Genomic DNA, 23,261 nt, shown 5'->3' on the forward strand with positions numbered 1-23,261 from the left:
TTATATAAAAAAAAGTAAAATTGATACTAAATGTGAACACTGAGCAACCTCCCTTTGGGAATTTGTTCTCCTACATTCTTTCCACTTAACACATCAGGTAGGCTGAGTATTTCGTGTTGTAGTTCTGAAATTGACGACCTATCTACACTGAAGTCAAAATCTATCTTAATAAACTCATCAATCTTAAACATTATAGTTCTAAATAACACCTACACATTTTCCCTTATTGAAACATATGACAGGCACAACAAAATAAACCCATTATTTGGCAAGACTTTGCTGTTTTCACAAATGTATACACCTATGCAACAACCATGAAAATCAAGATATACAAATTTCCATCAGCTCAAAAAGCTCCCTGGCAATCAATCTGTGACCTATTCTCTGTCATTATGATTTAGTTTTATCTATTCTAGAATTCCAACTAAATGGAATCAGGCTTTTTAACTCAAAATCGTGTTTTTTAGATTCACTCACACTGTTGCATGTATCAGTATTCCATTTCTTTTCATTGCTCCGTATCAATTCTTTAGCTGGATGTACTCTAGTTTATCACTCACTTGTTGATGGACATTGGGTTTTTCCAGCTTTAAGCTATTATGAATTAAACAGCTATGAACATTTGTAGATAAGTCTTTGTGGGACATTTATTTTCATTTCTCATAAGTAAGTACCTAGAGGTAGCACTGATGATTATGAGAAAATGCCAAACTGTGTTCCACACTGGTTGTACCATTTTACATTACACTGTATCTACAATGGATAAGAGTTCCAACTACCCCACACAGTATTAAGTCTTTTAAGTGGTGTAAAGTGGTTTTAAAATGCATTTTCCCAATGACTACTGGTATTAAGCATCATTCATACTCTTGTTGGTCATTCATGTATCTTTGGTGGAAGATCTGGTTCAAACCTTCTCCATTTTTCATTGCTTTATCCTATTATTATTGAGTTGGAAGAGATCTTTATTCTGAAAACAAGACTTTTATGAGATATATGTACTGTGAATATTTGCTCAGTCTGAATCTTGTCTTTTCATTTTCTTAATGATGTCCTTCAAAGAGCAGATTTTAATTTTAATGAAGTTCAATATAACTTTCTATCCAATTCTATTATGGTTCATGCACTTAGCATCCTAGCTGAAAATTGCTCATTACCCCAATGTTACAATTTTACTTTAAGGAATTGAAGGAAATAGAGGTCAATGACTGACTTTTATATATAGTTTTCCTTTGTGGTTTCTTTACTGATCTATAGACTAACTATGTTGCTTAATTATTTGGTTTCCAAATACTTGGGCGTTTTTCTAGATATCTAACAGTTATTTAGAGAATACATTCCATATGATGTGCATTTTTTTTTATTGAGATTTTTTTACTGGCCCAGTATATGGTCTTGTTGAACATACCATGTGCACTTAAAAAAAAAAAAAAAAAAAAAGGTATTCTGAGTGCACTGTTCTATAAATATCAATTAGGTCCAGTCAGTTCATAGTATTGTCCAAATTAACTATGTATTTATGCAGTGTTTTTGTCAAGCTGTTCTATTAATTGCTGCGAGAGGAATGTTAAAATAAGATGATTGTGGTATTGTCTATTTCTCACTTTAATTTTGTCAACTTTTGCTTCAGACGTCATGTAGCTGTTATTAGGCACATATACATTTATGATTATTATGTCTTCTTGGAAAATTCTCCCTTTATTATTATGAAATAGCCCTCTCTGTCTCTGGAAGTATTCTTTATAACAAAGCCCTTTTATTTTATATTAATTTAGCAAATCTAAATTGTATCTTTTTATACTTAATGTTTGCATAGGATAATATTTTCTATCCATTTTTTTCAACCTGAGCCTTTATATTTAAAATACAACTCTTAGAAAGAACATATAGTTGGGGCGCCTGGGTGGCGCAGTCGGTTAAGCGTCCGACTTCAGCCAGGTCACGATCTCACGGTCCGTGAGTTCGAGCCCCGCGTCAGGCTCTGGGCTGATGGCTCAGAGCCTGGAGCCTGTTTCCGATTCTGTGTCTCCCTCTCTCTCTGTCCCTCCCCCGTTCATGCTCTGTCTCTCTCTGTCCCAAAAATAAATAAACGTTGAAAAAAAAAAAGAAAAAAAAATTTAAAAAAAAAAAAGAAAGAACATATAGTTATGTCTTGTTGGTTGTTGCTTTTTTTTTTTTTTTTCATTCTCACAACCTCGGACTTTTATTTGGAGTATTTATCCATTAACATTTAATATAATTATAGATATGGTTGAATGTATTTGTTATCCTATTGTACTGCCATTCCTGCTTCTTTTTGGGTTATTCAAAAATACTTCAGATTGCCATTTTAACTTATCATTGGATTTTTAGCTAGATGCTTTTGCACTTTTTTATAATTTTTAAAAAAATTTTAAGTAGGCTCCACACCCAACATGGGGCTTAAACTCATGACCCTGAGATCAAGGGTCACATCTTGATCCAGCTCTACCAACTGGGCTAGCCAAGCCCCCCCAGATGCTTTTGCATTTTTAAGTGGTTGCTCTAGAATAGCAGTATCTTTACTTGTCCACAATGTATTTAGAATTAATAGTGTAATCCTTCACATAAAATGTAGAAAACTTACAATCATCTAGGTCTGTTTATCCACCTTTGCATGCTTTCTACATAGTTCAGAAAATACCAACAGAGAATTTCATAATTTGTTTTAAATAGAAAAAAAAAAAAATATATATATATATATTAAAGGTATTGTAAGGAAAATGATGCTCTTTTATATTTATCTAGATGTTTTATCATTTCAGATGTTCTTTAATTCTCTCTGAACACTGAAGCTTCTGTATGAATTTTTTTTCACTTCATCCTAAAGAATTTCCTTTAGTATTTTTTTATACTACAGGCCTGCTGACAACGAATTCTTAGGTTTCTTTTATCTAAAAAAGTCTTCAGGGGCACCTGGGTGGCTCAGTCGGTTAAGCGTCCGACTTCAGCTCAGGTCATGATCTCATGGCTCATGAGTTTGAGCCCCACTTCAGGCTCTGTGCTGACAGCTCGGAGCCTGGAGCCTGACACCTGCTTTGGATTCTGTGTCTCCTTCTTTCTCTGCCCTTCTCCCGTTGATGCTCTGACTCTCTCTCAAAAATAAGCAAACATTTAAGAAATCGAAAAAAATAAAAAATAAAAAGTAAAAAGGTCTTCATTTGGCCATAATTCTTTAAAGATATTTTTACTAAATACAGAATTCTGGGTTGATACATTTTTCACTAGAGCACTTTAAAAATGTTGCTCCATGGTCTTCTGCCCTCTATAGTTCCTGAGAAGAAGTTAGAGATCTTTGAAATCTTTGTTTTCCCTTACTTAATGTGTCATTTTTCTCTATTTCTTATCAAGACATTCTCTTTATGTTTCACCTTAGCAGACTGACTATGACATACATAGGCTTTATTTACTTTGTTTTACCCTGCTTAGGTCTCACTGTGCTTCTCAAATTCATAAATATACGATGTTTATACATTTAGGAAAGTTTTAGCCAGTAGTTCTTCAAATTTTTTCTGCCCTATTTTCTCTCTTCTTCTGGCTCCAATTACATGTATGTTGAACCTTCTGATACTGTCCCACATATCCAAGAAGCCTTATTCATTATTTTTATCTTTTTTGTCTCTGGGTTCTTCACACAGGATAGCTTCTATTGATTTATCTTCAAGTTCTCTAAACCTTTCTTGTATCATCTCCATTCAATTGTAAATCTCATCCACTAATTTTTATTTTACATAAATACATACATTTTATTTTACATAAATTCAATTTTAAGATTACCCTGTGGTTCTTTATACTTTCTATTTTTCTCTACAAATTCCTCTTTGTGACTATTACAAACATTTTTCCTTTATGTTACTGAGTGTAATTAAAGGATCTTTCTCACTTGATTTCTTTCGAGAGAGACAGAGAAAGAGAGAGAGAGTGTGCTCAAGTTGAGGAGAGGGGTAGCAGGGGGAGGGGAGGAGACAGAGAGAGAGAGAGAGAGAGAGAGAGAGAGAGAGAGAAAATGCTAAGCAGGCTTCCTGCTGAACATGGAGCCCAACATGGGGCTCGATCCCACAACACTGGGATCACAACCTGAACCGAAATCAAGAGTCAGATGCTCAATTGACTGAGCCACCCAGGTGCCGCAAAGGATCTTTCTTTAATCCTTGTCTGCTAATTCCAACATCTAGGTCATGTTGGAGTTAGTCTCCATCGACTATCTTGTCTCTTATGAATTGCTTATGGTCTCTTTATTCTTCATTTGCTGAACAATTTTGGATGATATCCTAAATATTGTGAATGTTACACTGTTGAGAGTGATTTTTCTTGTGTTGTTCCAAAGTGTTGGCTTTTTATATTTTAACACATAACACATAAAACTTTTTGGGGTGTCTAGGTGGCTCAGTCGGTTAAGCATCCGGCTTCGGCTCAGGTCATGATCTCTCGGTTTGTGAGTTCGAGCCCCACATCGGGCTCTGTGCTGACAGCTCAGAGCCTGGAGCCTGCTTCAGATTCTGTGTCTCCCTGTCTCTCGGCCCCTCCCCTGCTCATGCTCTGTCTCTCAATAATAAATAAACGTTAAAAAAAAATTTTTTTTTAAACACATAAAAGTCTTGTGTTTAGCACATAACTTTTGACTAAGCCTATAGACATAGTCTCTTGTGTGGCTGCTCAGAATCTCCTCTGAGTTCCTCTGTCCTTAGCTAAGCTGCTTAGAGTATTCCCTACACACGTGTAGCTCAAGAATAAGCCAGACTTAGGCAACATTTATATCAAGAATGTAAGAATCTTCATCGTGACTCTCTCCTTTACGAAATGTTCCCCCTCACAGTCCAGCAGCCATGGTAGCCCCAATCTCTGTCCTTAGAAAGACTGCTGGATTGCTATCAGAGTTTTAGCTGCCTTGCACTTAAGACACCAAGATTTAGCCATAAGATAGAAACAAGAAAAACACACAATGTCATTCCCTTCTTCCAAGCAAAACAGTCATCTCCAGAATCTTTCTGCCTTCAGTCATTCCCAAGTTCATCAGATAGCTGTTTTTTTTATTTCTTGCATTTTGTCCAGTTTGTCTTTTTTATCTGAAGGATGGCTCCAAACAGCTTACTTGCCCATCACAGAAGCAGAAGTCCTCCTAATAAATTTTAGAATCAACTTGCTGATTTCTGGAAAGAGAAAAAGCCTACGAGGAATTTATTTCTATTAATTTATAACTCAATTTTGAGAAACCTGTCAATTCAAACATATTGAGTCTTCCAATCCATGAATATTGTAATCTTTCCATTTATTTAAATCTTCTTTTTCTCAGCATTATGTCATTTTTAGCATACAAGTCATATTTCAGTTAAATTTATCACAAAACACTTTATTTTTGATATTTTATGCTATCATAAGTAGTTTTAAAATGTCTTTCCCAATTATTCACTGCTAGAAATTATTCACTGATTTTTTTTTTTTTTTATTGACCTTGTATTCTGAGACCTTGCCTATTACTTCTAGTAGCTTTCATGTCAATTCTTTAGGGTTTCCTATGAATATAATTGTGTCATCTATGCATAATGATAGTTTTATATCTTCCTTTCCAATTCATATACCTTTTGCATCTTCTTCAGGTCTTATTACACTAGTTGGGATTTCCAGTTCAATGGAGATCTTAAGGAGGAAAGGTTGTTTTTTGTCAATAATGATTTTAATTAGAGCAGCACCTGGGTGGCTCAGTCAATTGAGCGTCCATCTCTTGATTTTGGCTCAGGTCATGATCCCAGGGTTGTGGGATCAATCCCTGCATCAAGCTCCACACTGAGCATGGAGCCTCCCTCCCCCTCTCTTCCACCCACATGTTCTCTAAAATAGAAAATAATAATATTAATAATGAGATTCTTCATTGATGCCCTTTACCAGGTTGAAATTCCCTTCAATTTCTAGTTTACTAAAAGCTTTTATAATATAATATAATATAATATAATATAATATAATATAATATATACACATACACTTTATAATATAAAGTATGTATTGTGTAATATAAAATAAAGTGTGTTGAATTTTTTTCAAATGCTTTTCTGCTATCAAGATAATCATTTGGCTTCTCTCTTTTACTCTACTAATAAGATGACTTGCATTGATTTCTTCATATTAAACCAATTTTGCACTCTTGAGATAAACACAATTTGGTCATGACTTATCCTTTTTTGCACTGCTGCTTCATATATTTTGTCCAGTTTTGTAGCTGCTTACAGTAAAAGTTCAAGGTCAGTACCAGTTGTTCCAATGTGGCTAGAAGTAAACCCACAAATAAGTATTAACCTTAAGCCATGGCTAACGGTGATGAAAGAAGTCTAGCAGTTACCAGAGTAGATAGATGGTGGTTAGAAAAGTGCCTTAATCTCCTATTGAAATCCTAGCAGTCCTTCTGTCTATTCCTGAAATAGGACATATACAAGTAACTCAGTTCAACTCCAGTCAAAAAACATTTATGAATCCTCTGTTTAATAACAGTTAACCTACAAACTGATACAAAAAAATAAAGCAGGCCTATCTCTTACTTCTTTAACAGCATTTATAACCCAGAGAGCACCACAATAGTCATTACCAATAAATGCCTATTAAAATGTACAAGTAACATTTTGAGAGACAAGTATTCAAACCAGAAAAAAAAAAAAAAATCCTGAGCTATAACTGCTTAATACAGAATGTGCAATCTTGTAATGCTAACACAAACTGTCAGGGGTGTCATGGCTATCTCGGAAAGTTGTGTTGCCTATCTTAAAAAATTGAGAAATACACATGCCCTAAAAGAAAAACAGGCAATCACGTAAAAGTGTTTGCAAACCGTTCTATGTTCACAGATAAGTATTTATTAAATAGCTTTAAAATTTATAGCAGAAAGAGAAAATATATACAATATAATGTGTAAGTTCCAAAAGTCTTTTCTTTTTTTCATTTACGGAGACCTTGGGGCTTCGGCAGACAGTCAGAAGGCAGGCTGCCAGTATCAATTCACACTTAAGCAAAACTTTTGCCAATGAAAACTGAAACACCTGTATGAATTAACTAAATTGTTCCCATTTTCAACAATGAAAGGAAATTAAAAGCATTACTGAATGTCACTGACTTGGCCCATCTGAAAGGAAATAACGTAGATAACAGCTAATTTTAAATTATCAAGCCGATACAACATAAATGGCTCTCTAAAACAATATGGGTTATTTTCACTATGAGTCATTCAGTTTTCCTGAAATGTGTGGATCGAGTATCTCAGGAACAGCACCACATTATGACAACCTTAAAAAAATAAAATATTTCTTTCAGGATAAGCTTCTGACATTGCTGAATTAAAACATTCTCCCAACATTATCTCACGTGTATTTCTACATGCTGCACCAACAGGAAATCACTAATAAAAATGTCTCCAAAAAAGAGATTTCTCTTTTACCCTTTTACCCTTGTAATTAACATCTTGTGGGAAGGTACTTTTTTTGTTGTTTTAATTTTTTTCTTACTGCTTATTTTTGAGAGAGAGAGAGACAGAACTTGAGTGAGGGAGGGTCAGAGAGAGAGTGAGACACAGAATCCGAAGCAGGCTCCAGTCTCTGAGCTGTCAGCACAGAACCCAACACAGGGCTCGAACTCACACACTGCGAGATCATGACCTGAGCCGAAGTGGGACGCTTAACCTACTGAGCCACCCAGGTGCCCCTATTCAATAAATATTTAACAAATCTCCAGTAACTATGGTCCCCATCCCTTCAAGTGCTTACAATCCACTGGTAGGAATATTAAGACTTAAACTACTCTTGACCTTCTGTTAACAAAAAGACACTTCTTAGTCTCAATAGCTTACACCCCTAGTTCCAGGCCACCACGCTGCTGCCAGAGAAGGTAAATGGATGCCCAGCAAGAAAGAGTATGCTGTTTCCTCCCTCCTCCTTCTCTCCCACATCTACAGCCAATTTCAAGCAGGTCTTATCCCCTTAGGAATTCTTATTCCTGGAAAACAAATGCTCTCCTAAAACCAGTGATCAGATGATCCAGCTCATCCCTGAAAGCTATGGGTGCACCAGCTCTACCTACTCAAAGGTACTGTCAGGACATTCTCCAATTTGATCCTCAAAACAAGTTTTCAGTGCTGAGGACGAGGCACATCCCCTACTTCCCTCATCACACAGAAGATGAAACAAGTGGTTATCCTTCCCATCAAGTACCATCATGCAGCACTACCTAAAATCGTCAAGGTAATGGACACAAATAAATCCTGTCCAGGGTTTGAGTCTATTTCATTCATTCTCTTCTTCTGCATCCATTTACTGAGCAACAATTACAAGTGAAGCTTGGAAGCACTGCACTGGACCTTGTAGAAGACCCAGAGAAGAACAAAGCCCAGTCCCTGAAATGGAGAGTTTATAGTCCTGTGGGAGGGAAAATATACATGAATATACATGAATACATGAAGAATTATAAGCCCAAATATGATCTGTGTTAAATAAAGGCACAGAGGGGTGCCTGGGTGACTGTGTCAGTTAAGTATCTGACTTTTGATTTTGGCTCAGATCATGATCCCATGGTTTGTGGGTTTGAGCCCTGAGTTGGGCTCTGCCCTGACAGTGAGGAGCCTGCTGGGGATTCTCTTTCTCCCTCTCTCTCTGCCCTTCCCCTGCTCTCATTCTCTCTCTCAAAAGAAATAAATAAACGAAGGAAGGAAGGAAGGAAGGAAGGAAGGAAGGAAGGAAGGGAAAAAAGAAAGAAAGAAAGGGCACCTGGGTGGCTCAGTCAGTTAAGTACCTAACTCCTGGTTTCGGTTCAGGTCATGATCTCACAGTTCATGGGTTCAAGCCCCACATCGGGCTCTGTGCTCACAGTGCAGAGCCTGCTTGGGATTCTCTCTCTCTCCTTCTCTCTCTGTCCCTCTCCCGTTCTCTCTTTCTCAAAATAATTAAACTTAAAAAAAAAAAAAGAAAAGAAAAGAAAAGAAAGAAAAAAGCACAGACAGAAGTTCAAGAGTTCAGAAGTGAGGTAGCAACTCAAAGTGTTCCCTTTTCCTCCAATATTCTTTTGGAGTAATATAGAATAATACAGATAAAGGATATTTATATACAGGATATATCATTATACAAGATATAAATTTCAATGAAATTCCTCATTGAAACCAGGGGCCACTTCCAACTCATCTTATTATCTGCCTCAATATCTTGCACAAGGAAGGGATGTCAGGAAGTACTGATAAATACAAGGATGAGTTGACAAGGGCTCATCTGGATTTTTCCAGTATATTCTGTATGCTTCCTTTGGGATAAACAAAAGAAGGGGTGGTGCAGATCACAAAGCATCCTTGGGGCTCCTAAAAGCCCTCCTTACAGGTAAGTTCCTCACCCTACTTCTTAAGAAATAAAGATTCACTTGGAATTTAAAAACTCATCTCCTTAGAAGAGTCAGGCCTGGCACTTTGCATCACTGTAATCAAACAGCTTTCCTCCAAAGAGATCAGTCCTCAGGTCAGCTCTGACTTGGAAGAGTTAGAGGAGGAAAGAGAGCAAAAACATTATGTATTGTGAAGCCCCAGGGGGAAAAGTATAAAATTCAAATTTATGACCTCGTTGCAAGTTAGGAGAGATGAGTTACCTACCCCAGAGGTTACCAGAGTTAATTACGTCAGAAGTACTTCACAGTAGAGAGGAACAAGAATGGGTGGGGGAGGAGGGCGGGAAGAATCAGAAAAGAAACAGGAAAATAAAAAAGGGAAAGTTTTTTAAAAAGGAAGAAATTTATCTGCACCAAAGGGAAACGCTGAAAAAAAAAAAAATTAACTGCTTGAATATAAATAGAGTATTTTAGTGGGTTTTTTAGGATAACTATGGGTCACACATATACCTTAATCTGCTAAGACCAGTCCCCCAAAGGATGTTATTACTGATCCCCTCCCCATAAAAGGCCAGCAGGAACACTTCCTAGCACATGTTACATCCTGTTTACCCCAGTCATCAGAAGAAACCCAAGCGTCCCAGTCATCATGTATCATCTAGACACTTGTCCCCACCAGCTCTGTACTTCCCTACAGTACTGCAAACTGACCACCATTTCAGACCCTCCACACCTTTCCCTGGGCCTCACTGCACGTGGACCTGTGTTCAGCGTCACCTTCTCACTGAGATCCTCCCCACCACCTTTTCTGACACAGCCATCCCCATGCCATTCATGTTCCCTTACCCTGCTCTACAGGTCTCCAAAGCACATCTGTTAAATATATTATTTCTCTCTTTGTATATTATATATTTCCCCCACAAGAATGTAAATAGATGTAAACTCCAAGAGGGAAAGACTTTGTTGACACTGTATCCCCAGTGACCAGCACAATGCCTGACATAGATTCAGTATTCAACAGAGATTAGCTAAATAAATAGGAAACACAGAATCATTTTTAAATAAATCTTTTAAAAAAGTGTTTAACACTTTACTTGTCAAATTCCTTATAGCATATGTGGTGAATAAACAGGGACATTTCCACATAGTTACCTACATATAGATACACTATCATCATAAACACCAAAGACTTCTCAGAATGCTTAAGTGAGAAAAGAAAGCAGGCCCCCAGAGGCCTCAAAGGATGTACATCCCATCAGTTCCAAGACCTTATGCAGGAAACAGTAACTTGCAAAATGTACATGACAATACAAAGTAAGCTAGCTTTCTACCAGATAAAAGTACTTCATTTTTGTCTTATCTGAAAAATAACAAAGAAAAAAACATCACAATTCTCACTTGATTCTAACTAGCATAATAAAAATGCCTTTGAAAAAATTATCTTAAGTAATTTGTGCTCATCAAAGACATGCGTTATCTTTTTATCCATAAAGCTAAGAAGACACCAAGTGACCCTTTGGTCTGCGACTTTTCTGTTCTTGAAAATCCTTCTTTGATCTCAAAACCTCAAACATCTCTATTACTGGATCTTTTCTTTTCACTGACATTCTTCTCTGACTGTGGTCTTTATCTATCAGCTTTATTTTCTTATACCCCATTCCCTCCTTAATTCCCCGTAATGAGAGAGACTACATGATATTCCACAGGACCCGTCCAGGAGATAAGCAATGCACTAATTATCAGTGCCCACGGCCTCTCACTGCTCTACGGTGTGGAAGGCTGACCAGCACCTCGTGCCCTGGACACTGCCTCCCTCCTTGTCCTCTATAACCTACACCCTCCTGGCTCTGCTCCTCACTGTCTGATGTCCTCTTGCTCATCCCATCCATGCAGGCGTCACCCTCAGTTTTAGACAAAAGAGTTGCATACTATAGTAGCTTTGGGGTGAGGATTCAAACTCTTGTTCTGTCACTTCATTTATTCATTCAACATTTATTGAGCACCTATTAGGTGCTGGGATCAAACAATGAACAAGACATATTTGGTCACTGCCCTCAAATCCAAGCAAGTACAAAGGAAAATGCTTGTGTTTAAACCAACAGCAAGATAGATGTGGTTTGGAAACTAAAATGATGAGGTTTTATCCCCTTAACTTCCTTAAGTGGCAGTGTTTCAACAGGAGCAATCTGAGGCAAGAATACATCAGAAGCCCTAAAACATACAAGGAAAAAAATTAAACGGAAAGGACGACATTACTCACTGATGTAAATGCCAGCAGCTCCTCTTCAGTTAACTTATGCACTGGGTTATTCTTTTGGAAATTTGTGCTTTAAATTAAAAAAAAAAAAAAAAAGCAAATTAATTCTAAAATGCATGTTGTAACTAATGACACCAAATTTTTAAAAAGGCAACGTAAAGTGTATATATTTCAAAGCACATATTGTAATATTGTATCATGTACAAATATAGATATGAGTGTGCCAAAGATAAGTATGACAGTAAATAATGTACTAAGCAAGTATGTAGTAAAATGCTAACAAATAAAATGTGGCTGGTGTACTAAATGTCAACATAACTTATTTTACTGGGGGAAAGCAATCTAATCTGTGCCAGGTCACAAAGAAAATGAAAAGAATTAATGTGGCACCAGTTCCTATTTATCAAACACAGGCCAAAAAAATTAAAATATTACTGTAACCATTAGGCAAAAATTAGAGAAAGGCTGTCAAAGAGACAGAACAATGGGAATATTTAGATCCTGCTGATCCAAGTACAATTTGACAGGATGATTTTGTTAAACAATTTAGCACTATCTTGTAAAGCAAACTTTCATATATCCTTAACTCAATAATTCCATCCTAAGTATAGAGCCCAGAGAAATTCCTGAATAGGTGTACCGGAACCATACACACAAATATCCGTAGTAAAATTGTGTATGATAGGAAAAAATCTTGAAACAATCCAAACGTCCAAAAGGAGACTGATGAACAGAGAAATATTCACCCAAAGGGATGCTGTAATGCGAAGTAAATTGTAGTTACATATAAAACATGAATGAATCATAAAAACAGAATATTGAGAGAAAAAACAATCACAGAAGACTACATATAGTAAGATACCATTTTCATAAAGCTCAGAAACCAACAACATGAAACAATCAACTTAGAAGTATAAAAACATGTGGGGCGTCTGGGTGGCTCAGTCGGTTGAGCGTCTGACTTCAGCTCAGGTCATGATCTCGTGGTCCGTGAGTTCGAGCCCCAAGTCGGGCTCTGTGTTGACAGCTCAGAACCTGGAGCCTGCTTCAGATTCTTTGTCTCCCTCTATCTCTCTGCCCCTCCCCTGCTCATGCTCTGTCTCTCTCTGTCAAAAATAAATAAACGTTAAAAAAATTAAAAAAAAAAAAGAAGTATAAAAACATGTGAATAAATATATTTTTTGAAAAGGCAAGAGGGGCGCCTGGGTGGCTCAGTCAGTTAAGCGTCAGACTTCAGCTAAGGTCATGATCTCACAGTTCGTGAGTTTGAGCCCGCATCAGGCTCTGTGCTGACAGCTCAGAACCCAAAGCCTGCTTCAGATTCTATGTCTCCCTCTCTCTCTCTGCCCCTCTCCCACTCGCGCTCTGTCTCTCTCTGTCTCTCAGAAATGCATAAACGTTTACCAAAAAAAAATTTTTTACAGAAAATGACAAATGCAAAATTAAGGACAGTGGTTACCTTTTTTAAAAATTCAAGTATAATTAATATACAGTGTTATAGGAGTTTCAGGTATACAATATAACAATTCAACAATTCTACATATTTCTCAATGCCCACAAAGATAAATCTACTCTCGGGGTGCCTGGGTAAACATTCAACTCTTGATTTCGGCTCAGGTCATAATCTCACAGTTGTGGGATCGAGCCCCACACTGGGGCTCCGTGCTGGCCATGGAGCCTGCTTGGGATTCTCCCCATTCCTCTCTGCCCCTCCCCTGTTCACGTGCACTCTCTCTCAAAAAAAACAAAACCTCTAAAAGAAGATTAGTTTACTCTTAACCCCCTTTATCTATTTCACCTATCCCTCCATCCCACCTCCCCTGTGGCAAGCACCAGCTTGTTCTCTGTATTTAAGAGTCTGGTTTTTCATTTGTCTCTTTTTTCCTAGCCCCACTGCTTCACCAATCAACCATCTGTAAGAATTCACCTTCTCTGTGTTTCCTTTCTAAACCAACCCAGCCCATTGCAACGTCCAAGTCACCTTCCCATACAGGTAATGACCATGGGGATCAGATAGAGATCAGGCGGTATAACAAAATCACTGTTTACAACCCCCAAGGGAATTCAGTTCATGTAGATGTCCTGACTCATTTATAAACCGCATCAGGTGCTCCAAGATTCAAAACATAACCAAGTAGTTTCTACCGAACAGGGAAGATTCAAGTTGCCTATGAAATCCACTCAGCACTTTTAACTGTTCCATCAATATTGTATTTGGAGGAAAAAAACAGTATTTTAGAACAAGCATTTTCTTTGTCTTTTAGTCCTCTCTCAACTGTGAAGTTTAATTCATTGTACCTAAAGCTCAATTGACAGAATGCCTAGGAATATGTATACTTTGCTTGATTTAATTTTCTGATAAGTTGACAATCATGAATTTGCCAAAATGATGTTTTAAGAAACTGAAAGGTCAGTAAAACCTGGATATTCAAGCCTTCACTGCTGCTTTGTAATTCTAAGTCAGTCAGCCATTTAAACCCGCTTTCCCCTCTGAAAAATGGAGAAGAGTAACAAACTCTAGGGTCACTAGAACATTAAGAGGGGGTAATGTGGGAAGTACATGGTGCAATTCCTAGTACATGAAACTGCTCACAAATAGTTGCTATTTATATTATTTATATACTAAGAATCATCATGAATTGGACAATGTTTCACAGTAAGCATAAATTCTGTCAGTGGAATCAAATAATGTGATAGGACGAGTGCTGTGGGCTTAGAAGCACAGCTGTGTGTGTGTGATCCCTTTCACCCTAACTAACAAGAGGAATGGAGGGCGGCATTCAACTTGTGCGTAAATGAAATCCTACTGTCAGTGGAAAGGAAGTAAAATGCTATGAGGTGGTCACAAAAGGGTAAATTCTACTGAGTGAAAAGACTTTTTTTTTTTTTTTTTTTTTTTTTTTTTACAAGCCTGCTTGGGATTCTCTCTCTCTCCCTCTCTCTGCCCCTTCCCATGGAGGGCGCTCTCTCCCTCAAAATAAATAAATAAACTTAAAAAAATTAAAAAAAAAAAAAAAGAATTCTATCCTTCAGAATGTAAATATCCTCAAAGGTCAAATTAGTCATTCTCAACTCTCCTAAATACTTTATTAAAAGTTTATTTCTAGCAAAAGCTAATCAAAGATATTTTACTTATGAAGGAAAAGAGAAGGATAAGTATACTAATTCAAAGGAGATCCCTGAGATTCCTAATCTCTAACCCTTTACTTGGTTGCCCAGTGGAGACCACTGGTGGTTTAGTGGTAACTGATTGCCCCACTATTCTTGATCCTTATAAGCATTATAAGATTCCCTATTCATCCAGAACAAATGAGTCCTGGAATAGTCTTTCTCAATACAAGAGAAACAATATGCGAAGTGTTCAAAGTACCCAAGGAAGTAACTGACTTACCAGATTCCAAGGATAACAGCAAGCTCTTCAGCACACAGGTCAGGCATCTGAAACTGTTCACAATCTGCTAACTTAATCTCATTTAGAACAGTGTCATCATTGAGTTCAAGATTCTGGTGCAATACAAAAGAAAATATTTAGACCAAAAATTAAATTTGATTCATTCAATACACTGTATGCAACTGATTACTAAGGAGGGATAACTTACCTTTTTGTTTAAAGATTATACAATGTCTACATATGGTCAATAGGCTTTTTCTTGTGAAACACATATTTAGAGATAATTTACTACGTAGAAACAGAGGACATGCCATCTAAACCTCAGGAATGCACCGACAATATCAGTAATAGGAAACAACAGCTATCATTCATTGAGCCCAGTAGGCAAAAGCCCCTCTACTGATCCACCAGGATTTAAAACCAGATCTTTCCATACTCTGCTCTAAATTCTAATCTAAAACATCCACTCCCAACTCTGTTTCTCAACAGGATCTAGAATAACCAAAACAATTTGAAAAAGAATAAAATCTGAGGACTTAGGGGGCTTTGATAGAGTACCTGATTTCAAGAATTACTACAAACCCAAGACAGCGTGGTACTGGCATGAAGATAGACATACACATGAAAGGAATCAAACAGAGTCCAGAATTTTAGACCCACATATGGTCAAATGAGTTTTAACAAAGGTGCCTAGGGTGATTCAACACAGGAAAAGTCTTTTTAAAAAAACATGGCGGAACAACTGGATATCCATTTGGAAAGAAATGACCCTTCACTCTTATCCCATACCAACACAAAAATTAAACCCAAATTGATCACAGACCTTAATGCAGAAGCTAATACTGAAAAAACTAGAAGAAATCAGAGGAGAAAAGCTTTGCAGTGCTGGGCTAGGTAATTAGTCCTTAATTAGAACATACAAAAAAAACCTGAACCATCAGAGAAAAAAACTTACTAAATTGAACTTCATCAAATTAAAAACTTCTGTTTTTTGAAAACATTGTTAAGAAAATGAAAAGCCAAGCTACAGACTCAGAATATATTCAAAAAACAAATATCTGAAAAGAGACTTGTATGCAGAGAGTATGGAGAACTCTTACAACTCAAAAAGAAGATAAACAACCCAATAGAAAAGTAGACAATAGATTTCCACAGGTACTTCATAAAGGAAGGTGGCCAATAAGCACACAAAAAGATCCCTGACAACAGTAGTCAAGAGGAAATACTAATTTAAAACACTGACAATAACAAATGTTGACAAGGATCTAGAGCAATGAGAACTTTCACACACTATTGGTAGAAATTTAAAATGGTGTTCAACCACAGAAAATATTTTGCCAACTTCTTATAAAAAAATATATATATATTTACTATAGGAGCTATCAATTCCACTCTAAGTGGTTACCATGAGAAATGAAAACATATCCACACAAAGACATATATAAATAAATGTTCATAAGCCCAATGGTTTGGGCTGTAATCGCCCAAACCAGAAACAACTCAAATGTCTGTCAATAAACAGATAAAAGAAAAACTATACTATATCCATCCAATGGAATTCTAATCAGCAATAAAAAGGAACTACTGCCACAGGTAGCCATATAGGTAAATCTCAAAAACATGCTCAACAAAAGAGGCCAGATACAAAAAAGTTCATGTAAAATTCTAGAAAAGGCAAACTATCAGGGTGTCTGGGTGGCTCAGCTGGTTAAGTGTCCGACTCTGGCTCAGGTCATGATCTCATGGTTTGTGGATTCGAGCACTGTATCAGGCTCTGTGCTGACAGCTCAGAGCCTGAAGCCTGCCTCAGATTCTGTCTCCCTGTCTTTCTGTCCCTCCCCAGCTCATGCTCTGTCTCAAAAATAAACATTTAAAAATTTTTTATTAAAAAAAAAAAAAAGAAAAAGCAATCTATCTCTAGTCACAGTAAACAGATCTATGACTGTTTAGGGCCACTGAGGTGGGGGATTAACTGCAAAGGGGCATGATGGAACTTTCTAGGGTAATGAAACATACATTGACTATAATGGTTAGATATATGTATTTGTCAAATGCCATCAAACTGAATGGGTTTAATCTCATCAATTAAAATGGATCAACTTTTGGATAGAAGTTCTTTTTCAAAAAAATTGATTTAAAAAATGAATTGTCAAAAAAAAGTAAAACCACAATGGGATCTCTCTATACACACACACAACACACTAGAATACCAAAATTCAGAAGACTGACAATACCAAGCATTTGCAACTGGCACTGTCATACACTGATGTTTGGAATATAAAACAGTACAACCATTTTGGAAAAACAGTTTGGCAGTTTCTCATCAAGAACACACCACACAATCCAACCATTCCAATCCTAGGTATTTACCAAAGAGAATTAAAAACATATGTTCACACAAAGACTTACACACAAATGTTTCAAGCAGCTTTATTCATAAGAGCCAAAAATTAGAAACAGTTCAACTGTCTACCAACAGGTAAATGGATAATCACATTGTCCTCTGATGGACCTAAGTTTGCATCCATGCATTAAGAAGATATGGTACAGGGTACCTGGGTGGCTCAGTGGGTTAAGCATGTGACTCTGGCTCAGGTCATGATCTCATGGTTTGTGAGTTCGAATCCCACGTCAGGCTCTCTGCAGTCAGCACAGGGCCCACTCCAGATCCTCTGTCTCCCTCTCTCTCTGCCCCTCTCCCACTCTCTCAAAAATAAAAAATAAACATTAAAAGAAAAGAAGAAGATATGGTACATAATGGAATATTATTCAGCCATAAAAAAAAAAAACAAGGAAATCCTGCCAATGGTGACAATTTGGATGGACTTTGAAGGTATTATGCTAACTTAAGTAAGAGAAAAATACATACTGTATGATCTCACTTACACGTAGAATCTAAAAATAAATAAATAAATAAAACTCATAGAGAAAGAGATCAGATCTGTAGTTACCAGGGGCAAAGAGTGGGGGAAAGGGGAATTGGAGGAAGACAGTCAAAAGCTACAGACCTCCAGTTACAAAACGAATAAGTACTAAGAATGTGATGTATGACCTGATGTGATGTATGCTGTGTGACAGGAAAGCTGTTAAGACAGTAGACCCTAAGAAGAAATTTTTTTCCCTTTTTTCTGTTTTTTCTTTTCTTTTCAACTATATGAGAAGATAGATGTTAGCTGAACCTGGTAATCATTTCATTTCACAATTTATGCAAACCCAACCATTATGCTGAACACCTTAAACTTATCCAGTGACACGCCAATTATTTCTCAGTAAAACTGGGGAAAAAAGAGAATTGCTACAACTTAAAAAAACATTATGCTAAGGGAAAGAAACCAGACACAAAAGAGTCATACTGTATGATTCCATTTATTTGAAATTCTAGGAAAAGCAGCTCTAATCTGTGACAGAAAGCAGACCAGTGGGAGGGAAAGTGACTGACTGCAGAGAAGTATAAGCGACTTTTTGGTGTAATGGAAATGACTCTGTATTTTTATTATGGTGGTGGCTCTATGGGGTCTATTTTTCAAAATGCAAAATGTACATTTAAAATAAAATAGGCACACTTTAAGTTTTTCTTTTCTAATTCAATAAAAGCACTTAAAACTAGGAGCTGAACAGACCAGAAAGCTGGACTGTCTATGGCTAAGAGGTCAACTTCTTAACTCGTAACCTTTTCCCTAGTAAGCAGTAAGTCTGCCCAAAACACAGCCCAGAGGAACACCTTTCCTTGTCTAGCCTCAAAATCACCCTAACAGTGGGTCTGTCTCTACCTACAGGGTTTCAAGAAAAGAGTACAGCAACACCAACAACTGCTGATGGGAGGAACACAGAAACTTAGGCGACTGCTCAGAATCAGTTGAAAAAATGGCTCTTCCTCCCGGAATGGGCACGCTTCAAAGGCAGGGCTGGCGGGTGCACAGCACACCCTGGTGGCCATCATTTTCAAGACAGGCCTTTCAGAATTTAAAAAATAGAACTATATACATAATTTTAAATTTTCTAGCAGCCACACTTAAAAAAAGTAAAAAAGTAAAAAAAAAAAACAAAAAACAAAACCGTATGATTTAACCTAATACATCCAAAATACTATTCCAGTAATTTGTGTCAAGAGAAAATTATTAGACATCATACATTCTTTTTTTTCATACAGTCTATGAATCTGATGTGTCTTTTACACTTGAGCATATCTCAGTTTGAACCAACCAACTTTCCAGTGATTAATAATCACATGTGGCTGATGGCTACCATATTGGTCTATGTAGCACTACAGTATCCCAAAATTCTCATCTTATTACATCACTATAGGGTTATATTAATCTACTTAATTAACACACAATGTTTTGTTTTGTTTTCTGTTTTTTTCTTAAAATTTTATTTTTAAGTAATCTCCACACCCAACACAAGGCTTAAACTCACAACCTCGAGATCAAGAGTCACATGCTCTACTGACTGAGCCAGACAGGTGCTCCTAATACACAATGTTTTTAACACACCCATACAGTACCTTTATAAATCTAATCTGATCCTTTAACAAAGCGTGATGTGGAAAAAACAAATGAGGAAACTAAGTATTTTGTAACTGTACCAGATTCTCATCCCAGGCTAGACAATAAGGAAGGGACAGGGGCCCAAGTCTCCTCCACCATCCCAGGACTCCTTCCCCTCCACCACAGAAGACCTGAGATATGTCAGAGTTGGCCACATGGAATTATTTATTTGTCAGACACAAACAAGTAATCAGTTTTGATCTTCATTCAAAATTCTCTATGTTCCTATTTAGCTCTTCTAAAATTAAAATTGGTTGGCTGTTGGTGTACCTGGGTGGCTCAGTCGGCTGAACATCCAACTCTTGATTTCGGCTCAGGTCATGATCCCAGAGAGTTGGGATCAAGCTCCACATTTGGCTCTGTACTGACAGCACAGAGCCTGCTTGGGATTCTCTCTCTCATGCTTTCTCTCTGCTCCTCCCCCACTCATTCTCATTCTCTCTCTCTCTCAAAGAAAAAAAATGTTTTAATGGGTCGGCTACCGTACGTACTTACCTAACCATTCTGCAAGTCCCAAATTTAGAGTATTGTTCTGCCCCAGTACCATTTGTACCTCATAACATTCTACCTAACCAAGAAATTAGCACATAATTTATCTCCAATATGTGAGACATACCATACGTAGCATTTAATATATATTTCTCATTAGTGATCATGTATGCATTTTTGTTTTTTGTGAATACACAATTGAACAACTAAGAACAGGGAGTGTGTCTTTAATCTGCACAGTGGGGATGCTCCTAACTGTTGGTGATCTCCAATGGCTTGAATCTATATAATTCCCCAGTAATAACAGATTAAGACTCTAGAAAGGCCCACAGGGAAATATGCTCCTCACTGGCAATAAAATTACTGTTTCCTCAATTCTGAGATATACATTTTCACACTGTAACATTTCCAATCAAGATATATTTTGCAATAACTAAAACTGATGTAATAACGTGCCTTTTTTCCCAAAGAGTGGTTATCAAAAAGATAGTGTATTTTATAATCTAATAGTGTCCTTCACATAAGGAAATAGGATATGAAATTAAACAAGCAATTCTATCTTCTGTCCTTAAGTATAAAGCTGTTCCTATGTAATCAATACATACATCACATAATTTGTACCTTACTCCTTTAAGTAGTAATTAATGAAAACCATAAGGTTATCTGAATGTATTTTACTTCAAATATTAAAGATTCAGTAAATTCTATATTAAATTGTGTATCATTTTTTTGCATTCCTAATAACAGTCATCATATCCTTATCCTGTTTATCATCACAAGAGACAATTTTTTTTTTTTTTTTTTTTATGTTGAGAGGGAGAGAGAGAGCAGGGGAGGGGCAGAGAGAGAGGGAGAGAAAGAGAATATCGCTGTCAGCACAGAGCCCAATGTGGGGCTCGAACTCTCGAACCATGAGATCATGACCTGAGCCGAAATCAAGAGTCAGACTGGTTAACCAAGTGAGCCAACCATGCGCCCCCAGAAGACAATTTTGAATAAGAGAACTCCACATTAAAAAAAAAATAAAATAAAATAAACAACAATGGATTACTGAATTAAACGCATGGATTGCAGAATTAAATCTCTTTTCATTGATGCTATGCTGTGGCTTAAAGATCAGGATTATGGCAGTTAATCTAAGATTTAGAGAAGGATTTGGTTTACATCAAAAGGTTTAAAAAAAAAAGAAAAGAAAAAAAGAAAAATAAAGGCTTAAAGAGGAGACTCCAGACATGTAAGGAGGCCAAGGACGGAAGCAGGTAACAGCACAGTGTTCCCGGACCAGCATCAACACAGCAGTACAAGCCCTCCTTCACTATGGCTCAACCTATGTGGGGAAGTATAGGCAGCACCCTGTGTAGTCTTATCCCTGAGTTTCTACATCTTTTCCTTACCTCCCTCCTTCCCCTCTTAGAATCAATAGCTGTTCTTCCCTGGATATCTTGAATGCAAACAAGACAGTGCTTGGAGTAAGCCCAGGAGGTATACAATACATCATTAAAGGTTTTCCTTGGGATTCCTGACTGCTGCCACTCTCCCTTCCCATCCCTAGCCCCTACTCTTGGCACTATGTTCAGTACAGAATAGAATTTTGGTGTTCAAAGTACCCAAGATAAATGTGCTTGTAGGCTCTAAAATGAAGAGTAGGGCTTCAAAGACAGTAACATCAAGCAAAGGACTACCAAAAATGTTGGCTTGGGATTTCTGCAATAAAAAAATATAAATGCTAATGATTTCTGTGGAAGGAGATGGAAAGGCATCTAAACAGGTAAAGTGACCAAGAGCCATAAATTTATTTATTTGGGGGGGGGTGGTGGTAAATTTCTTTATTATCTGAAAACAAGAGTAGTTACTATTTAAATTTTCCTTTTGTGTTAGGGGTCAGACTGCATGAGACCATCAGCTGTCACTGTCAATCACCATAACACCCTCCCCAACCACCTTTTGCTTTTAGCTCCCTTCACTTCCCAGGGATTCCTTGTGTCCCAATCAAGCTTTGTCACAAGCTCTTGGATCTTAACCCAAGGCATTTTGTACCTTCTTAGCTTTGAATATTGACCACTAAGTTCTCCAACTTATTATCCTGCTAAGAGCCATAAAATTAAGCTACAAGAAAAGAGAATGCATGGGTTCCCTAGCTGGCTCAGTCAGTAAAGCAGGTGACTCTTGATCTCAGGGTTATAGGTTCGAGCCCCCGTTGCATGTAGAGATTACTTAAAAATAAAATCTTTAAACAAAAAACAAAAAAAAAGAAGAGAATGCATTAGCCAGGTCAAGAAAAACATACTAAGGCAGCAACCAGCCCAATAATGACAGAGTAACAAAGGATTAGAACACTGGTAAAAAGGTATTCTTATCATCTGTTTATATATTTTAAAGAGGAAGTCTAAGAAATTTCATGTCTCTTAATATTTAAAAATATCCATAGAAGGTGAAAGTTAAGACAACAAATACGGTAGCAGCTAGAAAAATTAGACTCTACTCAGTTCGTCCTTCGAATTCTTTCAGGAAGGGTAATACAAACTAACTGCATTGCTAATTCCTATTACTGAAGTCTAAGAAAAAAAATAACATTTTATCTCTACTTAAGGGTAAAAAAGGCCTAGCCATAGGTTTGTTTTTTAAAACCCCAGCCACCCTGAAACAGCTCAAAAAGGGACAAAATGAAGCCTCTTCCCAACCCATTCAGTGTTTCTACAAAACTCACCTACTGACATTGTCAGATTTGGATGTTAATTCAATTAACTTTCGATCCTACTCACCCTGGTTAAATGTTCCTGAGGAGTGGGTGCGGGACTGAACTCACAGTGTGAAAAGACATCCCCTTTCCTTCTCACATCTAGAATAAGTTGTGCCACGTAATTTTCCTGGAACTGTGTTCTCTTCCCCAAAGCACCTGAAAAAAGCATATTAAATTGTATCTACTGATTTGTCAATTAGATCAACTGTACAATCATGAAAAGTAGTATTTTCAGAGTGCTTTAGAGTTTGTAAGGTATTTTCTCCATTTCACATTTTAAAAAATCCTGAGGCCCAGTGATGATTTTAAAACTACTTATAAAATTATAAAGCCAGGGGTGGGAGATAAAAATTAATAATAATACTAAAAATTAAAATAGAATTATAAAGCCAATAAGCTATGTGGCCAGAACTCAAACCCAAGATTTACACCACTGGATTACACATACCTACTTTTGCATCAAACTACCTCCTTCCT

General features: G+C 37.0%; 1 protein-coding gene across 1 annotated transcript in view; it reads right to left on the bottom strand.

Annotated features, from left to right (window-relative positions):
- Positions 1 to 23,261, bottom strand: part of TTC27 (tetratricopeptide repeat domain 27) — a 187,915-nt gene that overhangs the window by 135,132 nt on the left and 29,522 nt on the right. The window contains exons 7-9 of the mRNA XM_053891008.1: positions 22,807 to 22,940; positions 15,009 to 15,121; positions 11,621 to 11,687 (exon numbers count right to left, since the gene is read on the bottom strand). Of these exons, the coding sequence (XP_053746983.1) occupies positions 11,621 to 11,687; positions 15,009 to 15,121; positions 22,807 to 22,940 (314 nt within the window). The remainder of the gene's footprint in view (positions 1 to 11,620; positions 11,688 to 15,008; positions 15,122 to 22,806; positions 22,941 to 23,261) is intronic.

This window comes from Panthera pardus, unplaced genomic scaffold (assembly GCF_024362965.1).
Source record: "Panthera pardus isolate Hobbes unplaced genomic scaffold, ASM2436296v1 HiC_scaffold_26, whole genome shotgun sequence".
In the NCBI taxonomy this organism is placed as follows: Eukaryota; Metazoa; Chordata; class Mammalia; order Carnivora; family Felidae; genus Panthera; species Panthera pardus.